At 38.8% G+C, this 17,023-nt stretch overlaps 1 protein-coding gene across 1 annotated transcript in view; it reads left to right on the top strand.

Annotated features, from left to right (window-relative positions):
• The first annotated feature begins 391 nt into the window (after window positions 1-391).
• DPY19L1 (dpy-19 like C-mannosyltransferase 1) overlaps window positions 392-17,023 on the top strand; it is a 43,492-nt gene continuing 26,860 nt past the window's right edge. Inside the window, exons 1-7 of the mRNA XM_051768433.1 lie at window positions 392-896; window positions 1,799-1,867; window positions 6,817-6,841; window positions 7,350-7,437; window positions 8,051-8,188; window positions 13,177-13,297; window positions 14,909-15,002. Coding sequence (XP_051624393.1) covers window positions 608-896; window positions 1,799-1,867; window positions 6,817-6,841; window positions 7,350-7,437; window positions 8,051-8,188; window positions 13,177-13,297; window positions 14,909-15,002 — 824 coding nt within the window. The 5' untranslated portion in view covers window positions 392-607. The remainder of the gene's footprint in view (window positions 897-1,798; window positions 1,868-6,816; window positions 6,842-7,349; window positions 7,438-8,050; window positions 8,189-13,176; window positions 13,298-14,908; window positions 15,003-17,023) is intronic.

The raw sequence follows: 17,023 nt of genomic DNA on the forward strand, positions 1-17,023 counted from the left end.
GGGTTACCTCCTGGCAGTTAAAATTTTGGCAATTTGGGCGGGGGGAAGGGCACTTCTGGGGTGGGCTCGGTTTAACAAACCGAGACAACGCTTACAAAGCTGAACGGCCCGGGGACGGGAAGGGCAACCAAGAGAAACACCAGAGACCACAGCTGCGTGAGGGTGGCGGCAGCCCCGCCCCCTCGGCGACCGGCGGGAAAACCTCCCCCGGCCCTCTGGCAACAGAGGGCGGGGGTGAGCGAGAAGAGCTTCACTCCCGCCTCCTCGTCCTCCTGCTCCTCCTCCCCGCCGGGCTGCGGGGGCGGTGCGTCCGTGAGCGGCGGGGCGGAGCGGGGGCGCGGGGGGCGCGGGGGCCGCTCCCCGCCCCGCCGGCAGCGCCGCCCCCTCCCCCACGTGCCCAGCCGGGCGGAGCGGGCGGCGGCGGAGCGCGGATCGGCCGTCCCCTCGCCCCGGTACTACGAGCCCGCCGACTGCGGCTCCGCCCCGTGGCCTCCGGGCCCTGCCAGGGGGTGGGGGAAGCTCCTCGCCGAGCGCCGCCCTCATCGGCTCGGCTCGGCTCCCCTCCCCTCCGGCGCGGCGCCCCGGCCCCGGCGGGGACTATGCGGAGATGGTCGTCCCGAGCCGAGGCAGGAACAAAGAGTCGCCGCCGCTCAAGCCCGGGCAGCAGCAGCAGTCGCCAGGCGCCAGCCCCAGCCGCGGCCGCCGGCCGCACTCGCCGGGCAGGCAGCAGCTCTCCGGCGGGGCCCGCACCATGCGGAAGGGAGGCGGCGGCCGGCGTGGAGCCCGGGGCGACCCTCGGGGATCCTGCCGGGAGGGGCCCGCGGCCCAGCAGGTCCCGCTCCCCCTCCGCCGCGGGCCCCTGAGGCTCCTGCGCGTCTTCGCAGAGCAGCTCCGAGGTGAGGCTACTACCCCGAAACCTGCCCCCTCCCCGCTCCCTGTGCCCCCGGCGGGATGGGGGGCAGCCCTTCCGCCCGGGGGGAGCGCGGCGGGGCTGGGTGTCGCCTCCAGCCCCTCTCTCCGAGTGTCCCGGCACGGCAGGCGAGCCCCCGTGGTACGCGGTGGCTGTTCTCGGGGAAGGGAGCGCCGGGACGTCCTTCCTCGGGAAGCAGCGGTCCAGGGGTGGCGGGCAGGAAGCGGGCACCCCGCTGGTCTCCCGGCTGGAGGGCGGTGTCTGGCACTGCCCGGGACAGGGGCCGGTCGCGCTCCCGCCCTGCCCGGGCCCGTCCTCCAGCCCCTCACAACGCGGTGGCGGGTAAAAAGAGAGAAAAGCTGACAAGAGCCACACGGGGATCGGCGAGAACCAGGGGCAAGGGGAAGGAAGAGAGTTTTTTTACCACTTCAGCATCCTTTGGGGGAGAGGTGGGGAAACGTGCTGTTTGTGTAACTAACTCTTGTTAAAACAGTCCCTCTGGTGGTGTTGACTAGCGCAGTTCATAGTGCTGGCATGACCAGCTTGTTTCTTGATAACGCTCTGCTGAAAGCGTGGAGGGTTGTGTGTACTTTAAAAGTCTTGACTTCCTGTTTGAACAAATTTGTCGGTAACATACCTGTATAGAAATCCTCCTTTGACAAGCTATTTTGTAGATATTCTTTCAGAAATAAATAACTTAATGATTTGTATAGTCACCTGAATAGTCTATCTGTGCTGTTTAAAGCTTTTATGTGTAATTACGAACTCTCTGTATGAAATTTCAGCATTTTTGAAGTCTAGTCAAGATTTTTACTTAAAACTGATGTTGCAAAGTTCAGAGTTCCTTTTACAGGGGCTGTTCTTAAGGTACTTGTGTTCTTTTGGCAGTATTTGTTGTCGACAAAAAGGCCTTCATCATAAAAGCTGATAGCAAGATATGGCTCACATTTCTTCTGGGTAAGTAGAAGAAATATATTTGGGAGTAAATGCTCTTCTTTTTACCTTTCTTTCTCTGGAATTGTAACCTGTCAAAATGTATTTGTAAATACAGCTTGGAAAAACACAAAAAACATAGCTTGTGTTGAAAATGGACAGGAAATAACTTCCTGCCTGGTAACTTTTGTAAAGCTGTTACTGTAGCAGTTGATGTGGTATCACAACATTTGTAGGAAAAAGAATTCCAGATATTTATGGATCTTTCCTATTCAGTCATTAATTTCCTGGGGGGGGGAAAAAGCAGCAATTCTTATTGAGTAATTTATTCAAAACAGCTTACTTGAGAAGAATTATGGATGGAAGAACATAGAGTTGTAGGGGGATGTAAGTTCAGATGTTATTTGGGAATATTTTTGAGTAAATAGTGAAATGGCTAATGGCCAAAGTCTTGAAAAGAGCACCTAAAGTGTTTGTGAAATTAAATAAGAAATGCATTCCTAAAGTCAACAAATGTTAAGTAGTAGCATATTTGTAAGATGCACAGTTATATATACCCTTAAAGGTATTATAGTAAAAGACTGTCATGGCACTCCAAAGATGCTGGTACTATTAATCACACCACCAGTAGTCCTGGTTGCCAAAGGGAGTTTCTTCAGTTTGATGAATTACATTGCAAAGGAATAGCAGGGAAATAACCCTTAGATTACAAACTAATTGACGAATAGTGTTCCTGAATTACTTTGCTTACATCTGTTTAGTCAGCATTTCCTAGACTCACAGTTACTTAAATGACTTAGAAACATTAAACTGATGGTCAAAATTGAAAAATTATTTTCTTTGATTGAAATTTGAGAGCAGATTAGGGAAAGAGCTTTATAATTTCTGGAATTTGAATTTGTCTGTGAAACTCAGATAATCAGTTAAATACATCAGGGAGGTATTTACATTTTTAATAGCAGTAAGACCTTGACAGCAAATTATGTGATAACATACAATATTTGCAGTAGCAAAGAATACACTAAATATGAAATAGTGGGGTTTGATTAGTTTTACTGGTATTTGAATTTTTGTTGTCATTTTGCTTAAGCTTTAGGGCCCATGCTTTAAAAACAGGCTCCCAGAGCTGGAGCTGGTTTTGTTATAGAGTGTGAAATTTTTTCTCATGCAAATTACCTCCAATGCAGCAATAAAATTGTCAAAAATTTCAAGGATAGTCTTATACTACACTTTACCCCCTTATGTTGGTTTTTTTTTTTTAAATGACCATTGACTTGAGGCCTTTTTCTTGAAAATGTCCTTTTTATATTGAACAGAATCTCAAAATGGAACAACTTAACTAAGTTGCAGAAGTAGTCTGTGCTTGCAGGTTCCTCATTGTTTCCGGTTTTGCTGTATTCCTACCTCAACACTTTGTGGGTATTTGCCAAGTATTAGTTTCTTGTATGCTTCACATCCTGCTAGATTACGGTATCTCAGCATCTGTTGTTCTCTTGGTAAATAAAGCCAAAGAATGGCTTTATTCTTCAGTATTTAATTTCCAGAATTAAAATCCTTTTTAGGTGCCATTCATATTGCTTTTCTTAGAACAGCACACAGGCAAAAATAGGAAATCTATCAGATTTTACATAATAGCCCTAGTCTGCAAAAATCTTATCATATGCTTTGCTTTTAGAGATTCTTAGGTTGGGAGAGAAAATGGCACCTGCAAGTTCAAGTACATAGTAGCTGTGTAAGTGTTTGTAGCATTAGACTATAGTATTCCCTTCCGGTCCTCTACTTCATTCTTTCCTCAGTAAGGACATTAATAGGATCAAAGGATGGTAATTTAAGAGAGCTGATCTGAATGTTTTGAATCAGAAACTAGGTTAATGCAGTGTGTTGAAAAATGCCGATTTGTACTCACAGTGGAAGTCCATGAATTAAGACCATTGTCTCTTGAAATGTGAGTAATTACATTGCTGTGCGATTATGAAAGGTCTTAATTTTGTATTTATAATAGAGTGATGTTGTGAATTTTTGTAAAAATGTGTATGAAATTCTCCAAAATAACTGTGAATGTATTTACTGTTCCTGCATTGACTTTAAATGAAACATTTACTGAAGAATAAGATTGAGAGATATTGTTTTCTCAATGAAATAAGTAGTATGTTTGAAAGTGAAATGTAATTTCCATATTAATAGATAATTTATTTGCATCAATAAAATACTGCATATTTGGCTTATTTGGAACCATGTGAATTTGAGATAATGAACAGTATTGGTAGCTACTATGCATTTGACTTTATTGTATATTCTTACCTAACATATAATCTGTCTTAAAATTGATTTTTTTTTATATTTTTTTTATAGATGTGGTATGTGTATATGTGAATGTATTTCAGCATCTGATCTTACTGGGAGTCTTAGGAATGTTGCTATGAAATGAAATAATGCCCTATGCCAATGTACAATTATTACTCAATAAGTAATAACTAAGAAAGATGTGGCCTGCTCTATTTCATTCCATAGAATTACTGCAAAATGTGTTTTTCTTACGGAATATGGTTTGCTGCATTGCTGATATAGCTAATGTGCTTACCCGGAATTCCATGTCAGATCAACATCTGCTTTTCTGAAAAAGAAATTTGCAGCTTTCCATGAGAACTAATGTAAATGTCCTTAGTATAAAAAAAAACCTGCAGCTCCTGAACCTTTCAGAAGACGTTAAGTTCTGCTTACACTGAGCAATTTTTTGGGGATTTTTTTTTCCAGAAAGTATATGTAATACTGTGAAGTTTTAAGTAAAAGTTTGAGGTCTTCATTTTCTAACTGGAATCCAGCCTTGCCTAACCTCAACTACTATGTGAAGTGTTCAACTTGAGTTAAATGTTAAATGGTACAGGCAGGTAGTGTAGAATTTTTTTTCCCTGTTAGGTAATTTTTGTTTCTTTTTTTTTTATTATTTTTAATTTCTGTCTTGCCCAGTTTCACCTTGCAGATCTTCATATACAAAACTTTAATTTTAAAATTAGATCATAATGCAACAAACTAATTTTGTGAACCTTGTGGTGACAATGATAACAAGTACTGCCATCACCAGCACTTCCAGGCCCTTTACTGGAGGAATATCTGGTTTGGATATGTATATACTAGGACATGAAACGTACATTAAGTCCACTCCCATTCCACATAAATTTAGTGCTTTTGCAAAGGTGTTTTTCTTTCTCTTATTCCTACTGCTTTCCAGAAGCAGCCAACCACACTCTTGTAAAATTCAATCTGAACACATGTGCATTCACTAACTCTCTGACTGTCTTCTGCATCAATGTGCAGGCATTGCTGTATGTTTTACCGATGTGTAAGCAATTTGATCCATTCCACATCGCCATAGAGGCAAGAGTTGTGTGCTGATCAGCACCCTGGAGAGAGACACAGTGCTCAGCACCTTTCTGGCCCCAGCTGGGTGTAAGTAGGGCAGGTGATTGTCTTCTCCACTTTCTCTCTATTCTGTATAGCCTATGTGAATAAGAGGGCTTTTCATTAATCATAAAGATTTTCATGGATTGAAGACAATTAGTCTGCCAGACCCTTCTGTGGCAGAAAGCCACTGTGTGCCTAGAGGGCAACCAAGACACCTTCAGTCTAGGAGGAGCACTGTGATCCCCCTAAATGCCTGCCCATTATCCCTCACTTATGCTGGCTTTGCTTCCATGCTGAGCGCTGTATATGTTGTCGGTGCTGCCCAAGGAAAATGGAGTGGTTTCTGCTCTCTGTGGATCTTGTCATGCTCAAGAGGTCAGAGACCTAGATTGTTAACCTACTGCTTTATCATCATTTGTCTTTTTCCTTTGTCCCTCAGATTACCTCCCTTGTTCTGTACTTTTGTGACAGCAGTGAAGACAGTCTTCGAATGGACAAATGGAACGTTACTGCATGCAGTCTATTTTTTCTAGCAATTATAGTTGCAATGAGATTTGTGTTGGTTGTCATGGTCTATTTGGATTTCTGATATTTACACCAAAATGTAATTTGTAAATTAAAATTTATTTAATGAACTCATGGGGAAAGAAAACAAACATGACAAACAAGGGCTCGGTCCACTTTGTAGAGACTAGTCTAACATGGGAATTTACTTACTCATCACTTAAGGCATGAGGGGTTGAACTCACAGGTTCTCTAATTCACAACTCAGCTTGAAGCTTCTAACCTGTGCACCTGTGAGCAAGATAATTACCTAGATGATGGTGGGAGTGTTCATCCGTCGTTTTTCATCATGATGCAGGCGTCCCCTGTATCACACTGGGAAGTATGAAAGCCTCACCAGTCCAGCAGCTTCAAAAACTTATTGGCTAAGCTGACATATTTATACCTTCCAGCTTGGAAGTTTGGTCTATAGCATTTCCATGAGTTAGCAGTTTCTGAGGGCACTGCCAGAAAATCAATATGCAAGGATTATGGCTGCAGGAGACAGCAAGCTGCAGGTGATAATGGCTGCATAGTGACCTTAAACCCTCTCTGGTCACCAGGTCCTGCCTGTTTTTTGCCCTTGCTTTGACCTAGCAGCGCTGCCTGTAGCATGCATCAGGCCTTAGCTCGAGTTGTGTGTTGGCAAAAATCTGAGCAGGAGTTGAGTGAACAGTCACAGGAGGTGTCATAAATGCTAAAAATATTTGTACTTATTAAAAAAAAATGCTTGTAATTCAGTTTTGTTGTTGGTAGATGTAGTATTTGCATTAGATGCTGGTGGTCCAACTTGAGTGATGCAGGATATAGGTGGAAACATTGCCTATTGCCTGATTAGCACTGCATAATTTCAGATTTTGAGAGACCTGGCCATGAAAGTTAATTCAGATGTTCCTATTCTTCTTTTCCTCTGGAGTCTTGAGTATTTTCTGTGCATCTGTGAAATAGTACTGTAATTACTACGATGAACGTGATTTCATGTTCAGTTATTTATTTGAGTAACTTCACACCTTTTGTTTCCTTTACAGCTGTTTTTGCAGGAGTCCTACATTGGTAAGGTTAAATTTATTGTTTGAGAGTAATATGGTATTTTAAAATAATAAAAATAGAACTTTTACTTATTTTTAGACAAGATATTGGGATAATTTATATTTAGATCTTTCCTCTCAAAACTAAATTGTCTGTGAGCCGAGTAGTTCTGTTCTTGTGAAGCTGATGTGACAGGTTTCTTAAGCCTATTCAGAGAAGAGTAAAGCCTGCTTTTCAGGTAGAAAATTGTTGCTTAATCATTAAATGTCTGCCCTTAAATTAAAATACAGTATTATATAGCATTATAGTATTATAATTAATGCTGTAATAGAATTTACTAAATACTCTATGGGTTCATATTTTTTCAATTTAAAATTATCTAAATAGAGGAGAATATTGCTATAATATGTGAGTAAATAAAATAGCAGTTTGTAAGTAAACTTCGTTTCTTCATTGAATGTCCCTTGGTATCTATGACTTAATACATTTTAAGCCTCTTTATTGGGTTTCAATTATTATTATTTTTTAACAGGTGTCACATAACAGCTCTATTTGAAAACGACCGTCATTTTTCTCACCTGTCAACACTAGAAAGAGAAATGGCTTTTCGCACGGAAATGGTTAGATTATGTTTCAGTGGTTGGAAAACTTCTGTCTGTAATCTGATCATGGGCTTCCCATGTTTTTTTAATGCGTTCTGGATAAGTAAATATATTGATCTCTTATAGCTAACATGCATTACACATGCAGAGGATTCGTGTGTCTTGTAGTTCATCACTGTATGTCGCTTCATGGTTCACTTTAAATATAATTTAAAAGTATGATTATTCTAAAGAATCTAAAATACAAAACTGTGCAAGTACCTTATACCTTGCTTTCAGTTTTAGTCTTGTTATGCAGCCATTTTTCTAAATAATTTATTTATTTAATAAATGTTGCATATGTATACACCTTTTGTCTGCTTTTGAGAATTGTGAAATGCTATGCTAGTGCATAGATACCAGATGAAATGAAAGATTTCCAGATATGCTGTGAAACAAGGTGAAAGGAAACCCACATTGCTTGTTTCAGTGACAGTAACAGAAGAGATTTGAGAAACTGGATAGTCCTCTTGAATAAGTTTGTCTTGTGTGTTACATTAGAAAGTTTGTTTAAAAATGAAGCTTGTATATGGCAGTTCATGAAGAAGTAGTGACCTCTTTAATTGTAAATAATAATTCTGCTCTCCTGTAGGGTCTTTATTATTCCTACTTCAAGATCATTATCGAGGCACCATCGTTTTGGAATGGAGTAGGGGCAATTATGAATGACAGACTAACTGAATATCCTTTAGTGATTAACACCTTACAAAGGTTCAATCTTTACCCAGAGGTGAGCTATATTTTAAAAATAATACCTTCTGTGAATCTTTTGTTTCTTTAACTTTGACTACAAATTTGTAAGAAATGTTACTCTGGAAAATTGTCAAGATAAGGTGACTAGTGAAGTGTTGCTTAAATACAGAATTTTAGTTCCAGATTTCAAATTATAAAGCTACTTCATACATTGCGATCAGTTTTCAGACCTTGAGTATGTTCAGTCAAATGTGAATGCTTTCTAGATCTTAGTATTTATTTTGTGCAGTCTTCAAGTTGCAGTCCAGTTCTATACTTCTTGTCTTCTTTTGTTCTCTTCACTGAGAGCAAGTAGGTTGCTGACATTATGTACTTCAGGAAATATGACATATGAAATATCAGTAGTATGTGATAATAATGACTGCAGTGATACAAGTAGCAAGAGGTTATTTTGTCTTGCATTTTGTATAGGACACATAAAACTAACAGTTCACTATGACCATAAAATCTGTGAGTGGTAATAGTTTACTTAGATGTTGCAAAGGAAATTCCTCTGTGGAAAACTGATTGCTGTTGTTTTGTACATACTTGATGTTAGACTTGTTACCTGGTTAGATTGCTTTCCTGCTCTTTTAGAAAGAACATGTGTTTAAGTACAGAAATGTTGGAGTCTTACAGTTTTGCCAGCGTGTCTCAAACATTTTGCAAAGGGGAAAACTCCCTCAGTTAAATGTACATTTCTGTAACTCCATGTATGAGCAACAGCCTATTTTTTGGAGAACCAACTAATAATGGCTGTAATTGTTGAGTACTAGCATTTTTACTCATTCTCCTGATCTGTTGGAGCAGAGCTGCTTTCAGGAACTATATGTGTAAGAGTTCTTGGCATGTGTGTATTTGTAGAAGTTGCATGTAGTGGTTTAGTTTGATTTCTTAATTCCTTACTCTGGAAGAACTAAATGCTAAATAGATGACTGCTTTTGTTGCCATATCACTTGTTTTGGGTTTGCTTGTTTGTTTGTTTTAACTCCAAAGGGATTGCAAATCAGTTGTAGCAATGTCACATTAGGAACATATGCCTTATTTGGTACTAAAAAATTATTTTCTTTAGGTGAGAAAGATTCTCACCTAAAGTTGACTTCAACTATAGTCTGACTTTCCAAAATCACAGATACTGGTCAAATGAACTTGTTCTTAGGGAGTCATCAGTATCACCATGAAACATGACTAAGTAAATTAGATGATTAAATCAAAACAAGAGCAATCAGATGTAGTGGCTGACATTCTGTAAGAACATTAGGTTGATTACTGTGCAAAATGTGTAGGCTTGTCTGTTCATTCAGATTTTTCTAGGATTATACAGGCTCGTAGAATTTGGTGATAAGGTATGAATTCATTCATCTTTTCTGTGCCTGTGTGGGCGTGCAAAGCAGACAAATAGTCTCCTTTGCTACTTTCAGTCATTTATTGTTTAACGTCTAACCTTTCTGTAAATAGTGATTTGGGGGTTGTTTTAAGTGCATTTCTTGAGTACTCTCGTTTGCACATAACTACATTTATAAAACTGTCAGTAGGTGCAACTTGACATTTGAAATGTGTTGTCCAAGTTTATCTAATTTTATGATTATGATTATAATGGGCGGTGGGAAGACGCTTGTGGATTTATTTGTTGGCAGTGAAATGTTTCTTTCTGATATTCAGTATCCAGTCATGTTTTCTGAAAGTGTTTCATTTCCTGTATGATCTTTTGGGATCTTTCCAGCTCTTTCAGCCCATTAGTAGCATTTAGGCTGAATTTTAATAAAATGTTTGTTTGTTTAGTGGATTTCAAAATTCAGTTAATCAAAACCAACCTGGAAATCCCATTGCTAAATAGGATGTCAAACCCATTAAGAAAAGTAAAACAATTCACTTGTATGTACAGCCAGTACTAGCGATGAAAACTTCAAGGGGGGAAAAAAAAGGGTAAAGGAGAAAAAAAAAAAGGTAAAATGAGTCTATAGCAATAACTGCATTGTTCATGTAAATTATAATTATAAATGGTAAAAAAAAACCCTATGGAAAGCAGCAAGGCAGTCTTTGTATTTGTGCAATGTTATAGTCCCAATGAAGTTGATTTTCTAAGTACTTGCTGCATAGTCAGGTTGTTCTAGTAATTGTGATGGTTTCATTTCAGATGCAAAATGGCAGAGGGATAATGTGTGATGGGGAGATAATGTATTAAGTTGGTTCTCTGGCTGTTTGTTGTTATGGAACAGTTGATATTTCAGTGTGTGGCAGTGATAATGAAAATTTGAGTTGAAATGAGGAGTGTTGCAAAGATGCATGTAGATGGCTTTAAAGTGCTCACTCTAAGGCACCTAGTAAAAAAGATTGACTGTTCTACATATTCTTTTACAGCAAAGGACTGACCTCATCTGCAGAGATCTCCTGGGCCTGAGAGCTAGTCTTTTGTTTTCCCAAGTTCTGTGTTTTCTGCCTCATCTAATACAGAACAATAAAAATTCCAGAAACACCACTGTGTTTTAATTGACCTAGCAGTTTTGTACTGCTTACTGATTTGCTTCCATTTTTATGCCCGTGTTAACTGTTTCATGTAAAGTAGCTTTTGGCAAGAAATCTTTGTTTTGTTTGATACCTTTGCTGGTACCTTTTTAGGAAGTATTCACTTGGAACACCTGCAGCAGATACAAACACTTGTGGCATAAAAACCTTAAGTGGTTAAGATGAATTAGTTTTGGATTTCTGTTGGGTTTTTTTGTGTGACAGTTCAGCAAGAACGTTTCATGTGCTTGGGTAATGTCAGCTTCAGGGCTGGTGATGCAAATATGCTAGACAGATGTCTCTAAGCTGCCATATGCATTTTGTTGATTATGTACAGAGCACACTCAGGTGACAAGAAGAAAGATATGGATTTGGTTCCCCAGTCATGTTGATGCCTGTCTGGAGATGGGGCAGGTGTGCACACATCCATGTATGCACCCATGCATTGTGAGAAGTACCAGGGCACAGATGTTCAGAAAACTTCCAGGAATTCAGGATAGCACGCTTTACAAGGCACAATGTTGAGGCACAGAGTCTTGATCTAGAAAGATGTATTTTAAATATAGAAGATTTACATTGGGAGTGTGTAAAGGCCACAGATGAAGTGAGCCATGATGATTGGAGCCCTGGTATTAAAAATGAGTTTTAGAATCACAGAACAGTTGTGGTTAGAAGGGATGTCTGAAGGTCATCTAGTCTCAATGCTCTGCTCAAACTAGGGTGAAGTAGAACAGGTTGCTCAGGGTCATCTCCTTTTAATTTTGAATATCTCCACCTCTGGGCAGCTTGTTCCAGTGTTTGACCACCCTCAAAGTAAGAAAGTTTTCTCCTATGTATGGGTGGAATTTCCTGTGTTTCAATTTGTTTTCATTGTCTCTTCTCTTGTCAACCAAAAAGAGTCTGTCTCAGTCATCTTTATTCTGTGTCCTTCTTGTTGTGGACTGCCCAGAACTGGACTCAGCACTGAAGATACAGTCTTAGCAGTGCTGAATAGAGGGGAAGGGTTGCTCCTCTTCTGGTGACATACAGCCAAGGATGTATGTGGCTTTTTTTGCAACAAGGGCTTATTGCTGACTCAAGTACAAATTGTCCACCAGGACTCACAGATCTTTTTCTGCGAAACTGCTTTCTAGCTGGTCAGCTCCCAACTGTACTGGTGCACTGCACTATTCCTCCCCAGCGTAGGAGATTTCCCTTTCATTAGATTCCTGTTGGCCCAGTTCTCCAACCTGTTGAGATGCCTCTGAATGGCAGCACAAGCATCAGCAACTCCTTCCAATGTGTATCATCATCATGCAAACTTGCTGAGGATGTTCTTTTGTACCGTCATCTAGTCTGAAGATGCAGAACAGAATTGGCACCAGATAAAAAGAAATATTCACAACTGTCCCCTTATCTATCAATTCAGTCATCTCAGGAGGCTATAAAGCTGGGCAGGTGTAGTTACAAATTTACCTTTGTAAATCCATGCTGATAGCTTCAAATCAATTTTTTGTGCTTTTTAAGTTTGGAAGTGTTTTCCAAGAGGATTTACTCCATCACATTCTCAGACATGTTCTCTGTTTCCCTCTTGCCCTTGTTGAAGATAGAAGTGATATTAAGAGTTTTATTAATTGTATGGGGAAAGAAAAGAGAGAATCATCTTTCTTATACATGTTTTCTGTGACACAGGGCTGAGACAGCTAATACTGCAGTGGTGAAACATATTTTCAATCTGAGAACCCCTGGGTTATAACTTTCAAAGCAGCTCAACTGGAATGGCCACATTACTCATTTATGAACTCTATAAAGTCACTTATATCCTGACAGAATAGCTTGGTAATGTTATTAACTAATGATTTTGCTGTGAGATGAGTTGTCATTTTTCTGTGTATAAAGTACTGATGTTTTCTGTGTCAGGTGTTGAGATTTAATTGGGTTGTTGTTATAAGGACATTACAGCCTTTGCATGGAAAATGGAACTGCTGTCTTACATTGCGTCTGGAAACCCTTTCTAATGCATGCTTAAATTTAACCTATATAAAAATTTATCAGAGTAAAACTCTGAAGATTTGGTCCGCTAATATTCTTGCCAGGTGAAATAAAAATTAGTTGTTTTTAACGGATTTTATTTGTCTAACTGTCCTATGTCAACAAGATCTGAGATTTTAATATCTGATAAACAAAAATACTCAAATGAGTAACCTTCCAGACAATACTGAAATTTATAGGTTGTTGGTTTGGGTTTTTTTTTTTAATATTGCAGTTTGATGCATGAAATTATTTCTGTTGTAAAGCAGGCATAATGTTAGTCTATTAATGAACACTTGGTCTGTGTTGGATGACTTTAGGAAACCATGGTCAAAAATCCCAAGTTTTTGAGATAAATTCCGAGTTTAAAGATAATCCCAGATGAGGCCAGTTGTCATGACAAGTTACCTTGGGCATTGAGCTAATCTCAAAGTTCCTGTTCAGAAACTTCAAATCCTGTTTTCCTCCTAGGTGGTCCTTGCCAGCTGGTATCGCATGTATACTGGTGTTATGGATTTCCTTGGTGTCCCAACAAAAACGTGTTGGACTGTAAACAGAGGAAAAGGGCTTAGTCCTGTTGAAAGCTGTGAGGGTAAGTTGTGTTTTATTCTGTTTGTTTCCTGGAAGCATATAATTGTGGCTTTATATATTTCAGAAGTAATAAATATTCCTGTGGGTTTTTTTGGCTAAACCCAGGGTTTTGTCAGGTTCACAGCATTAGTGAGAAGCATGAAAAAGAGAGACTTTTAAGAACACTAGGAGTGAGAATGTGGGCTTTGCTTATTAGATAGCTCCTCCTACCTGGGTTGAATTCCTATACTGCGCTTAGAAACTTCATAGTTGTAGTCTAAGCCTTCGTAATGTTGGACTATTACAAAGAATAAGATGTCCTAAATGTAATTGGAAGCCACTGTACATGTATTAAATTTCTGTAACTTCTGAACAATCCCAAATACATTCCAAGTTGCTACATTTCAGAATTTATCCTCTGTATTTCCTCACCTAATTTTAGAGATTTTTTTGAGAAATCATATGTAGTGATTCTGCTGGGAACAATCCTCTCCCTCTCATGACTATTCAACATAAGAATTTCTACCTTATACCTTGATTTTGATGCCAAAGCTTGGACACTACCACTTTTTTGTTAGTTTGGGGTTTTTTCCACATCTGAAATACTGGCTTGTCAAGTCAGTATTATATGATAAAAGTACCTTACCAAGAAGCACTTTCAAGATGTTCTACAGTCGATTAAAGCTGAATGGTAGATGGTAGCTTGTGAAGTTGTTTCATTTTATCATTTAAAATACCTTTGTGTGATGACAGGTTAGTATTTTTCCTTTGCACAAAGGCTATAACAACTTTCTTCAGAGCTTGAATGGTTCACTTTCTCTAAATCTGTTAGAAGCAATAAGCAGTGAATACATGTACAACTTTTCATTCCTGTTTTTTGTAAGAACAAAACCAAACCAATGAAAACACCAGTGACTGAGGCTACCATGTTTGGTGAGCATATCATCATCCTACTTTAGAGAACTGTCTTGCTGTATTTTCAGTAATGGTGAATAATCAGTTTTGCGTACGAAACTATGGAGTTTTGCTACCATTTTCTTTAATGAATAAGGCTTTTCATGCTGTTTTGCTGAAATGATGAGAGTCAGGAGGGTTTAAACAAATAGTGGGAAAGAGAATAACAGCAGAAGCATGAACACAGAAATGTCTGTTAATGAATAAATTGAAAGACTTGTGTTACTGGAAAATCTCTTGGCTTATAGTGAAAGAAAGCCAAGAGCATTGTGTGTGATATGTTTAAAGATGGATTTACTCCTGCAAGGGATGGGAAGTGAGAGTCTAGGGAGAACAAACCTGTTCTAAAAAGCTCTATGAAATCAAAATATAGTCTGTAGAAAATGTTCTTAGTGGTGCTTATACCTTCTAAACATTGCAGGATTTTCTCTGCAGTTAATGTGTCCCTCTTGGCTTGTTCTGTTGCTGACTGCCCCAGTGCCACCTCTACCCTTCCTCTTTCTGTGTTTTCAGAGCTATGGTCTTCTGATTGAATCTTTACATTAATGTTGATGACATTAACTTTTTTTTGTTGTCTTTCTGTAAATATATTAGGATTGTACACTGATTGTGTGGTGGGTTGTAAGCAATATGGCCTTTCTTCTGTATTTGACAGCATGTGTTAACTGTTTGCTCTTAGGGTTGGGAGACCCTGCTTCCTTTTATGTTGCTGTGATTTTTCTTTTGAATGGATTAATGATGTCACTGTTCTTCATATACGGTACATACCTCAGGTAAGGCAGTTGAGACTGAGCTGTTTAGTTGGTACTCGCTCTCAGTTTTGAAAAACTGAATTTGAAAACGTGAATGTTAAAATATTTTTATTGGATATTGATTTTTTGTTTTTACAGCAGGAATGCTTTTATTCCATATATATTGTCACTAAAAGATTACTGAAATAGAGAACCTTTTTGCTTAAAATAAATGATGATGCTGGAAAAAAATTGCATAAAATTCAGTGAAGAGGTATCTCATTGGTACCACCAGGTTGTGGGTAAAAGTAGATGCTGTACATGTTTTAAACAGCTTTTGACAGGTTTCTGCTCTAAAAATTGTCACCATAGCTCATTTTTAAACAAAGTTTAAATGATGGTGTACTTTTAACCAAGATTGGAGTTTTCCCAATGCTTTGCCTCAAGTCATATTGCATGTCTTTCAATTTTAACTTAACTGAGAAGGCAAAATATTTTTTAAGATAATGCATTCTTTGAGATAGATTTTATACACTTCCCCTTTTCTATAAATTTGTGTTTTCAGTATCTGTCCTTAAATTTCAGGAACTGTAATACACTTTCATACCAAAATAGACACCACATTCAGCAGAAAAACAGAAGTGGAAGTGCTTTTCTGTTTACCTCATGTATTGGTTTTCCAAAAAATTAAATGGCAGCTATATTTTCCTCTCAGAGATGTAACTGGTTGTCCTCCTCATTCATGCTCTGGCTTCACTCTCTTGTGATTTCTTCCTTCTCTCTCTGAAGCTTGTACTGATCATTCAAATAAGAAAAAGCACAGGGCAGACACTGACAATAGAAAAAGGTGTTTGGGAGTAAAGCGTCTATATTTGTATTCCTTAACATAGGAAATGAATATCTCATGTTTTGCAGAAGTAGATAGATTTGAATATTTGTGCAATTCACTTGTAATGTTTCTCTTAAGGGAGGTATATGGAAATCCACATTTTATATGTGAATGTCATTGAAAAATCAGTAAACTCTTCATTTCTCACTACTTTCTTTAGATAGCATAGACCTTGAATTTTATTTCTGGTTTAGGGTGGGTTTTTTTTTTGCAAATTTCACTTTGTTTCCGAGATTAACATTTTTAATGTTGAGCACATTATTTTGTCATTTTGCATTATAATGTTGACACTTTTAGAATTTATGGAATGTAAGGTTGAGTTTTATGTGCAAGAATGCACAATTCCTGAAGGTTGTTTTACCGCTCAGGTGATATCTTAAATCGTCTGATTTTGTACCTAGAACCTACTGATTCTGTTTAACCTGTATACTAGTGATGGGTGAAGGATCTGAGAGGATATGAAGGGGGTTTTTTGCTTGTTTGTTTGGGGTTTTTGTTATTTTTGGGTTTTTTAATAATCATAACAGCTGGCTGATGCTTTTGTTTAGTAGCAAAAATGGTATATTCTGTATATAATGGTACATTCGTTCACAGTAGTAGCGCACTTATGTGCACAAAAATGTTGCTTTATGTCATAGAACATGAGTAGTTACAAATCTGTCCAAACAAATTGCAACCTTATCTATTGCTGTTTTGAGATGGGTTAAATCTAAGCAATATCTTTGGGTTTAGTGTTGACTTCATGGTGCTATTTATTCAGTGGGTGAATTTGATTGCTATGGAAATGTAAAAAATCCTTAAGTCAAGGGTATTAAAGGTTCCTTGTGTTAACATCACAGTATTTCACATAAGAATTCAGTTGTATCTTGTATTGACCATATAGCGAGTTAATTTTTAAATGTGTTTTTTGAACATGCTTGATTTGATTACCCTAAATTAATCTTAGATTCAGACCAAAATTCTCTGTTGGGTGATTGAGCACACAAACTCTGAAATTTACTGCTCAGCATCTTAGGGAAGAAGTGTACTGCATTTGTATTGCCTGGTGTTTAAAAAGCACTCAGATGTAATGATCTAAACCAGAGTTTGTGAGGAGTGGAATAACTGTTTTACAAGTTATTAACATTAAAATTGGTGTTCTGCAGAAAATTGGTTTGCTCTGAAATAATTATCT

Source organism: Manacus candei, unplaced genomic scaffold (assembly GCF_025592945.1).
Source record: "Manacus candei isolate 608988 ecotype Guabito, Panama unplaced genomic scaffold, ASM2559294v1 h1tg000095l, whole genome shotgun sequence".
NCBI classification, from domain to species: Eukaryota; Metazoa; Chordata; class Aves; order Passeriformes; family Pipridae; genus Manacus; species Manacus candei.